Here is a 9,593-nt window from a genome sequence, read left to right on the forward strand (position 1 = left end):
GATAACTCTGTTGTTTGCTACATCACTCCTTGTCCCAAATTGCAGAGGCTGCCTGACACTTTTATGAACATGCTGGGTGAAGATCCGCCACATAATGTGAAGCTCCGACAGGCCGGCAGCGGGGTTCGCAGGCTGTGGGACGTGGAGTTGGTGATCGAGGAGGGCCACATGTACCTGTGCCGTGGCTGGGAGAAGTTCTACAGTGCCTACGACCTACGGACTGGGTACTTTCTTCTCTTCAGGTACGACGATGACGCCACAATGCTCATCGTGAAGGTTTTCAACACGACTATGTGTCGCATGCGCTACACTGACGACGAAGATGCCAGTGCGTTCTGCCTCTTCTTATTCCTCTACATTTGGCTTTGTCTCACATCGATTGTTAACGGCCATTGTTGCATTTGGACAGGCAATGTGAGCAGCAGCAGCGACACTGGCTACAGCCAAAGCAGCAGCGATTATGGTTGTAGCAAAAGCAACAGCGATTCTGGCTTTAGCGAAAGCAGCAGCGATTCTGGCAGCAGCAAAGACAGCAAGAAGGATGATCCAGACTGGAGTGGGGGAGAAGAGGAGCAGAGTGGGCCGCTGCAGGATGACGATGGGCATCAGGCTGAGGATGACCTAGCGCTGGTGGTGGCTGACCAAGGGCAAGAGATGGTGGTGGCTGGCCATGGGCAAGAGATGGTGGTGGCTGACCATGGGCAAGAGATGGTGGTGGCTGAGGATGACCTAGCGATGGTCGTGCCCGTCCTGCCTGAAGGTGGCCTCGCGATGGTGGTGGTTCCTGACAATGACCACGCACCAGTGGTGGCGCCGGCGATCCCACAGCTGGGCGACATGACCACGCCAATTGTGGTAGAAGACTACATCCCACAGCTGCCTCCACCGCCTCGCCGCTCTTGGCACATCAGGCTGAGGAAGGAGAAGGAGAAGAACAATGAGAACTGAACTATGTGAAACTTTTGTAATATGGTGTTGGATGGATAACGATGTTGGATGAACAATGTGAAACTTTTGTAATATGTAACGATGGAACTATGTGTTGGCTATGTATGTATATATGATGAAACTTGTGTGTTGGATATGATTGTTATATGGATGCTTGTTGTATATATATATGTGTTGGATATCTCATATGTGAAATAGTGACCTGAGATTAAGAAAAAAACGATTTTTTAAAAAAAAATGCTACTAATGGCGCACTTCCATCTGGTGCGCCATTAGTATACCAGTTACTAATGGCGCACCTGTGGGATACTAATGGCGCACCTGTGGTGCGCCATTACTAAAATATTCTAGTGGCGTGGTGCTAGTGGCGCACCAGTAGTGCGCCATTAGTAGGCAAAACTGGTGCGCCACTAGTAAGCCTTTTTCTAGTAGTGACCAAAGAACAATCCCCCAAAGCAGTTTTGTGAATGGAGCTTTGAGCAAGGAGATCGAAAATGGCAGCAAGATGAGCTAGAACACGGGTTTGAGCTAGGGTAGGATTTTTTATGGAGGAAGAAGAAGTGTGTGGGTGCTGGAATAAGTGGAGGGGGCCACGTGGGGCCCATGTGGTAGGGGGCGCGCCCCGGACCCTCGTGGCCAGGTGGTGGCTCCCCCTGGTGTGTTCTCAGTGCCAGATATTCTTAAATATTCTACAAAAAATCATATTTCATTTCAGGACATTTGGAGAACTTTTATTTTTAGGGTATTTTTATGGCAAGGATAATTCAGAAAACAGACAGAAAATACTATTTTTGCTTTATTTAATCTAAATAACAGAAAGTAAAAGGAGGTTACAGAGAGCTGTTCTTTCTAACTTCATCCATCTCATGCTCATCAAAAGGAATCCCCTAACAAGGTTGATCAAGTCTTGTTAACAAACTCTTTCCGAATAACATGAAACCGGAGAATTTTTGAATAACACTAGGTTACCTCAACGGGGATATGCATGTCCCCAACAATAAGAATATCATATTTTTCTTGACAGTAGGAAGAGGAAATTCGAAACCTCCAACAGTAATAGTTGGAATTTTTCCAATAGAATTGATACTGTGGACTTGAGGTTGTTTCCTCGAAAAGTGTACCATATGCTCATTACCATTAACATGAAAAGTGACATTGCCTTTGTTGCAATCAATAACAGCCCCCGCAGTATTCAAGAAGGGTTGAATTTCTTAGGTACAAATTCTGCGAAGTATATTAACCGTGCAGGTCAATATCAATATGCAGGGAGAAGTTGTGAAAATAAGTAAATAACACAACCGAGATAGGATATTCCGGACCTAGCAAGTACCGTCGGGTTCATTCCTGTTATCGGAGCTCAGCTATCAAACTGCTGTAGCTCGAACATTTAATTTTAATTTGTGTAACTACTCCGTACTTCTCATGTACTACTATACCTTGAAGTTTATGTTTTCTGTCCTCGTTGCGATTCTGAGTTTCCGAGGCGTGGACGGCTCGGTCGTGGAAAGATGACTCATCATCCTCGGCACTTTGTGTTCTGGTCTGTCACGATCCAAGAAGTGTAGCTACCTTTCATCTTCTCCTCCGATTCTTACTCGCCAATCCACCAAGAGCGCGTGCCCCCTGTACAAAATAGCGACCGACGACGACTTTCCCCACCTCCCACCTCCCCACTAACCCAACCTCCTTCCACCCACGCAGTCCCATGGCGAGCGCGGCGCCGGAGCTCGACGTCCAGGACCTCCGCCTGCAGGAGCTCATCCGGGGCTCCATGCCGGACCGGCCGCCGTCCTCATCGTCGTCCCGCGTGCCGCCGCTTAGCGACGACGAGATCGGCCGGTTCCACTGCGCGGTCTGCATGGAGCCCAAGCTGGTGTTCGACCGGTTCCGCGCCACGCCGGCCTGCGCGCACGAGTTCTGCGTCGCCTGCGTCGTGTCCCACATCGAGGCCCGCGTCGCGGACGGCAACGTGCCCGTGCCCTGCCCGGCGGCCGGGGCCGGCTGCCCCGGCGCCATGCACCCGGAGGCGTGCAAGAAGCTGCTCGTCATGGACGTGTTCGACGCCTGGTGCGTCGCGCTCTGCGAGCGCGCCGTCGGGCCGGGACGCGCGCGCTGCCCCTACCGGGACTGCGGCGAGCTCGTGGTGCTCGACGCCGGCTGCGGCGCCGCCGTCGGCGAGGTGCCTGAGGAGGCGACCTGCCCTGGGTGCTCGCGCGCCTTCTGCCTGCTGTGCGAGGAGCCCTGGGACGACCGCCACGACGGCGGCCAAGGGTGCGCGCTCGACCGGCTCGCTGTGGGGCGCAGCTGGATGCGCTGCCCGAGCTGCCGCGCCATGATCGACCGGATCGACGGGTGCAAGAGCATGCTGTGCAGGTAAAACTAACCGCGGTAACAACGTACTACTGCTGCTGCTGGCTACTTCTTAAATTGACTTTCACCTGCAAGTTTCCTCCTCGGTTAAATCTTCAAACTTGCTTAAGATTATGAACCAGGGTTTGTGCGACTTTTTCCGATGGCCGTTTCAAACAATGAAGGAGGATTGTCAAACGCAGCTGTTGCTTAGAATTTGGTTATTCAATTTTGGAGGACACTGTCTGAATTGCAGTCGCTTTTCCTGTGAACCATTGATTGTGATTTGTAGTCTTCGTAGGAGCATCTATAAATTTGTAGACTTGGGTTGACTACTGACTTGAAAAACCCTGTTGACTTGACCGACGACGACGACAGCATATGAGTTCCATTTTTCAGATCAGCGGGGATCGGTTCCCCGGTTCCATTTCGTATAGCAAAACCAATGTTAACAAACACCAAGATTCAGAACCCCAACCAAAAACATGAAGGCAAATTTCTCTGAGTCTGCCATTACTAGTGACAATTTCTCTGTGTATGTTAAATTAATATAAGAGCGTTTAGATCACTAAAATAATAATCTAAATGCTATTATATTAGTTTAAATAGTGATTCAAACGCTTTTATGTTAGTTTACGGAGGGAGTACTGAATCTTTGTCGGCTCTTGTGATCCACAGGTGTGGCTCCGTCTTCTGCTATGGCTGTGGCTCGTCTCGGGCAGAGGGGATGTGCAGATGCTATGCTTCGCGACGGGAGGACTTCATACCACTCGACGCCGGCTTTGAGCTCATCGGGGCCGGGCCAAGCGCTGGCCTTTCCTCGACTCTCGGCAAGGATGCGGTCATGTAAATGCTTTGAGTCGACGGTTGTTGAACTGATCGAGTACTAATTAGTAGTGCTGAACTCTTGAGTGAGGAAGCCAAACAGAGGACTACCGGTGGTACATATATATTTTCATTTTCCCTTCCATTCTCTTGCATGTATGCATTGTCTATTGTGCTTCATGCTGCCGTGGATTGTGATATTACTTGGCAACTATGGGCACCTTCAAGAAAAGGCCGCTAGGGTTTCTGCCTCCCATCGGCGCGCCGCCGATCTCACATGTCTTCTGTGACCTTAGGGCCATGGGTGCGCGGTGGATCCCGGTCCTTGCCGACGGAAGGGCTTCGTTTTCAGGTGCTTCTAAAAGTTTTGTTAGAGTTTGTGTCATGGTCAAGAAGACGAGACGACGGCTGCTTTTCTTGAAGATGGAACAAAGTTCTCCCCGTCTTGCCCCCGTCCTGATGTTGTGTCTAGTATCGTCAAAGGGCGTGTGGAGGTGTGTCTCTGGCGGATCTCGCGCGATTCAGTTGGTGGTTGTCTTTGATGGATCCGCTCGGATCCGGTCTTTATTCGTCTTTGTTCATGTGTCATCAGGTTCAGTGGCGGAGACAGGGGGACCTGCAGGGGCCCTGGCCCCCCTAACATCTGGATTTTGCTGCTAATCTGCTATGAACAGTGACATAATTAGTAATCTTTTGCTGCTGAAAATCTATTTTGCTATAGTTTGGCCCTCCCTAACTTGTTTTAGCGGCACTTGGCCCCCCTAATACATATTTCCTGGTTTCGCCATTGATCAGGTTAGATCCTTTCGATCTAAGCTTCTCTTCATCGGCGGCGGTTGATGTTTTGATGCGTTGGTCCTATGGGGCCATAGCACGACGACTTTCTGACTGTCTACTACTTCCTCCGTCCCAAAATTCTTGTCTTAAATTTATCTAGATACATTAAATTGTGCCCGGCTCCGACAAGGGAGGGGCGATGACGGCCCAGCTACAGTGTGGGATCCAACAAATTGTGCCCGGCTCAGAGAGGAGACAAGTGTGCCCGGCTGGAAGATGAACTTGTTGGATCCCAGCTACAAATTGTTGGATCCCACACTATAACTACAATGACCCAGCTACAATTTGTAGCTGGGCTCGAGAGGCCCGAGAAGATGAACTTCTCTCCTCTCTGTTCCAGTGGGGGAAAGATGAACTTCTCTCCTCTCTGTTCCTGTGGGGGGTCAATTTATCTAGATACAACAAATTGTGCCTGGCTCCGACGACTTTTGAAGAGAAGTTCATCTTCTCGGGCCTCTCGGGCCCATTTGCTGATTTCTCTACTGGCCCAGCTACAAGCAAATAAGGCCCAGGCGCTCAGGCCTTTCGGGAATACGTACTGGAGCAATACGCCAATGCGTCGCTCACTCGGCAAAGGCTTTGCCGTCTGCCCGTCTCTTTGCCGACGTTCTCCCGCCACCGCGCACTCGGCAAACCCCCGGCTGCAATCTGCAGTGCCCCCAAACCCCCCCAACCCTACATCCTCCACTTGCGCCTCCATCCTCCGCGCCCTTTTCTACTCGCGCCGCCGCTCGTCCCCGCGTCCGAGCCTGCTGTTTGGGAAGGTCGCACTCGCATCGCACGTCTGAAGAAGAAACCGGCCGGCACTCAGGTCAGTTCGCTGCCATTTGTGCTGCTCGGAGCGGCAGATCTGCTCGTGTTCCCGCAATGGTTCGGTTTCTGACTGAGCTTACAATCATGTCCATGTGTGGCGTGCGGCGCAGGGAGAGGGAGGCCCGGCCGGCGACGATGGCGGAAGACCGCAGCTGGATGTACACGGGCCGCCAGAGCAGGAAGAAGTTCACCCCCGAGTGGTTGGAGAAGACGACCGAGTTCGTGGAGCGCGCCTTCCGCATCCTCCCGCCGGGGCGCCATGCCGTCGTGCTGTGCCCCTGCGCTCGCTGCGAGTTCAGGCTGTACAGATCGAAGGACGAGATTCAGTTGCATCTGTTCAAGAACGGGTTCGCGCCAGGGTACACGGTGTGGGTGTACCACGGCGAGCGCCACAACCCCCAGCCTGCTAAGCCGTCAGACGACCACCCCAAAGAGAACGGCGATCTCAACGGGATGAAGGATGGCGCCGGCGGTGGCGAGCAAGCGTCGAAATCAGCGCAGGTTTGGTTCTGAACATCTGAGAGGGGTTTCAGAAACTGTAGCTTAAACAGTGGAGGTTTCAGCAGGTTACTGACATTTGCAGGGGACCAAGAAGTGGGCGTGTGCAAGAGGCAAGCCACCAAAGAAGGATCAACTGTGGGCGCGGGCTGCGCCGCAGGGAGAGGGAGGCCCAGCGACGATGGCGGACGACCGCAGCTGGATGTACACGGGCCGCCAGAGCAGGGAGTCCATCACCCCCGAGTGGGTGGAGAAGACGACCGAGTTCGTGGAGCGCGCCTTCCGCGGCGTCCCGCCGGAGCGCCAGGACGTGGGCATGCTGTGCCCCTGCGCGCGCTGCCGCAACCGCAACAGGCGGCCGAGGACCAAGTACGCCATGCAGCTGGATCTGGGCAGGAACGGCTTCATGCCAGGGTACACGGTGTGGGTGCACCACGGCGAGGGCCACAACCCCCAGCCTGCCAAGCCGTCCGACGACCATGGTGGCGGCGAGCAAGTGTCGAAACCGCAGGTTTGGTTCAGAATCTGTAGCTTAAACAGGGGAGGTTTCAGAAGCTGTGAACGCCCCTTGAGAAATATGTACAGGTTACTTACTGACAATGTATACTCGCCATTGCATTTGCAGGGGACCAAGAAGTGGGAAATGCCCTTGCTTGAGGCGTATGCAAGAAGCAAGCTACCAAAAGAGGATCAAATTAAGTGGAGCTACCAAAAATACCTGTGGGAACAAGAGAAAATCAAGCAGCAGCAGAGTGCACCAAAGACAAAGAGGCTGGTGAGTTTACCTGCCTTACTGCCATTGCAGTGTCAATACTCGGTAGAAACCATCATTGCTTGTCCCATATGAAGGCTATGAACTAGAGTAGAAACATGCTTTGATGTGTTTGCTCTGTACACCTTATTGCTTCATGCACGCTGTGTGGGGAATGGGCGGGCGGCCTATCTGCTTGAAGCCTGAAATGCAACTTTGGGAAGAGCAAGTTGTTTTATTGTTTCCTGTCAGTAGTTATTTAGACGCTGTTGCTAGCAAATTCTGTACTGCTGAATGCTGATACAAGTAGATGGTTTTAGAATGACTGTTGTAGGCAATTTCCCTCCGAAAATACACAAGTGAACATGGTTCCACGCGCACCCACGTGAATAGTAAATTCGAAACAAATACTAGAAAATTCAAAAAATTCTGAAACTTTGGGATATCAAACTTGGTAGAGCATTCTACTCGTCTAAGAAATTTCGTGAAGGAATGGCATCGGGATATTCTGTAGTGAAGAAAATACAATCCGACCTTACTATTCCTTCAAATAGTCTTTCGAATATAGCAAATATTTTGTCTTTTTCGCCCAGAATGCCGTGGGTGTCATTTCTTTGTGAAACTTCATATTCGAGTAGAATGATCGACCATGTATACTACAAAAAATATTTGGATTTTTTCTAGTATTTGTTTCCATCTTCCTCAATAATGCTATGTAGTACGATATCCTGAAAGATACAACACCTTCCCCATTTCATGTTTTCCTGAAACTTTTTTTAGCCTTCAGTGCTGTTCTATTGGGAGAAAGAGTTTGCCAAACGTATTTGGGTGTTGGTACAGCTATATGAATGTTCTGAAGGCATTCAACTTTAAGGACGATCCTCTTGCTTGAGCATATAGATATAGGATCAGCATGCTAGTACTTATATCAGGTCTTGTTGCTAAAATCTCACATGGGTTTGTTATCGATTAGTAGTAGCGCAGAGTACACATTATTGGCTTTTCTCTGACGTACAGTTGCACGAATTTCTGCACTTTTTTTAACTGACGAATATCTATAGCATACACAACTTGTTAAAACTTCAGCTCACGTTTCACTTTCCATGCATATGCCGTAGCGCACCTCCGGTTCGCCCACTGCCAAGCCTGCTGAAGATGAAGGGCGCAATGTCAGCGTCCCGGAGCCTGAACTTGAAGATACGGCAACGTCAACAGCTGATGGCCCTGCAGCTAATCCGGCGACTACAGCCAACGCGCAAGGAGTTCAAATCCCAGCTGGACCGACGGCTCGTCCCAAGCGCAAGACTGGCCCGCCCGGGTGGCATTCCGTGTAACGGCCACCTCCTTTAGCTCCTCCTGTACTTGGCGGTTAAGAACTGGGCGGCTAAGGCCGATGTAAGCACTAGCTGTGTGTGTGGATTAATCAGCTAGTTAAACTTCTTCTAGATCTCTCCTGCCGGCGTAGTTTTGGGCCTACTGGTGGTCGTCGGCATGCCTCGGTTGTAAGGGTGGTGTACTGCACTTTCAGTAGTTTAATTTGCTTCCAGAGAACTTCTTTGTTTCCCCATGGATGACATCCAATGCCCCATAGTTAGCTGGAATGTGCGCGGCCTGAACTTTCCGGCAATCTGCGAGGTCGCCAACGCCCATAGACGAAACTATCCAATTGAAACGTGGGATCGACAGTTAGTTAGAGAAGTAGGGGTACCGTGTCTTCAGATGTGCATAGTTATGCCTGCCTTGGGCACTAGGGGTGGCGCGTCAATTTTCTGGGATGACACAGTCGTGTCTGTGGCGTCGCATAGGATAGGAATCTACTACTACTCCATTACGGCGCAAGTTACGGTAATTAGATCGGCTAAAATCTTCTGGCTAACCACCGTGTATGGACCAACAGACGACGCATCTAAAGATTAGTTCCTCCTCGAGCTAGTAAGCAGTGCGCCACCCGCCGGCGAGCCGTGGCTCATGAACGGCGATTTCAACGCAATCTATGAGGCTCAGGACAAAGACAACCTTAACCTCAACCACCGCATCATGGGTAGGTTTAGGACGGCGATCGACACGGCTGCTCTTCGAGAGATAAAATGCAAGAACCATAGATTCAGTTGGAGTAACGAGCACGAGGTTCCCACACTCGTCAGTATCAACAAGTTTTTTCTGCAACATTGCCCAGGAAACCATCTTCCCCTCCTTCCTCCTCATGGTTGCGTCGACATCTTGTTCGGATCATTGCGCTCCGGCTCGCCGGCACGTCTGCGAGGTCGCCGACGCCCATAGAAAAGTGATTCTTTGCCTGCAAGAGACGAAAATTAAAATGTGGGATCGACAGTTAGTTAGAGAAGTAGGGGGGTCGCTCATCAGATGTGCACAGTTATGCCTGCCTTCGGCACTAGGGGTGGTGCGGCAATCTTCTCGGATGACACCGCCGTGTCTGCGGCACCGCATAAGATAGGAATCTACTCCATTACGGCGCAAATTACGGTAATTAGTATTAGAATACATATATGTAAGACATAGAGATAGACTAGGATTCTAGAGTGTATTCCAAGTCATAGATGTCTTGTACTCC

The 9,593-nt window shown here is 50.9% G+C and overlaps 2 protein-coding genes across 2 annotated transcripts; both read left to right on the forward strand.

Moving 5' to 3' along the window:
• Window positions 1–2,540: 2,540 nt before the first annotated feature.
• LOC123124817 (E3 ubiquitin-protein ligase RNF144B) lies at window positions 2,541–4,261 on the forward strand. Its single transcript, XM_044545371.1, has 2 exons — window positions 2,541–3,321; window positions 3,976–4,261. The coding sequence occupies exons 1-2, from the start codon at window positions 2,654–2,656 to the stop codon at window positions 4,145–4,147; spliced, it is 840 nt and encodes a 279-aa protein (XP_044401306.1). The 5' UTR covers window positions 2,541–2,653; the 3' UTR covers window positions 4,148–4,261.
• A 1,550-nt stretch (window positions 4,262–5,811) lies between these two features.
• On the forward strand, window positions 5,812–9,378 carry LOC123124818 (uncharacterized). The gene is made up of 4 exons (XM_044545372.1): window positions 5,812–6,273; window positions 6,356–6,781; window positions 6,896–7,045; window positions 8,140–9,378. The coding sequence occupies exons 1-4, from the start codon at window positions 5,827–5,829 to the stop codon at window positions 8,353–8,355; spliced, it is 1,239 nt and encodes a 412-aa protein (XP_044401307.1). The 5' UTR covers window positions 5,812–5,826; the 3' UTR covers window positions 8,356–9,378.
• The last annotated feature ends 215 nt before the right edge of the window (window positions 9,379–9,593 follow it).

The sequence above is a fragment of the Triticum aestivum genome, chromosome 5D (assembly GCF_018294505.1).
Source record: "Triticum aestivum cultivar Chinese Spring chromosome 5D, IWGSC CS RefSeq v2.1, whole genome shotgun sequence".
Lineage (NCBI taxonomy): Eukaryota > Viridiplantae > Streptophyta > Magnoliopsida > Poales > Poaceae > Triticum > Triticum aestivum.

Excerpts from the sequence above, each read along its gene's own strand:
- LOC123124817 (XM_044545371.1), top strand. The coding sequence starts at position 2,654 with ATGGCGAGCGCGGCGCCGGAGCTCGACGTCCAGGACCTCCGCCTGCAG. Across the intron at positions 3,322-3,975 it reads TGCAAGAGCATGCTGTGCAG|GTGTGGCTCCGTCTTCTGCT; the intron begins GTAAAACTAACC and ends TGTGATCCACAG.
- LOC123124818 (XM_044545372.1), top strand. The coding sequence starts at position 5,827 with ATGGTTCGGTTTCTGACTGAGCTTACAATCATGTCCATGTGTGGCGTG. Across the intron at positions 6,782-6,895 it reads AGCAAGTGTCGAAACCGCAG|GGGACCAAGAAGTGGGAAAT; the intron begins GTTTGGTTCAGA and ends TTGCATTTGCAG. Across the intron at positions 7,046-8,139 it reads CACCAAAGACAAAGAGGCTG|CGCACCTCCGGTTCGCCCAC; the intron begins GTGAGTTTACCT and ends CATATGCCGTAG.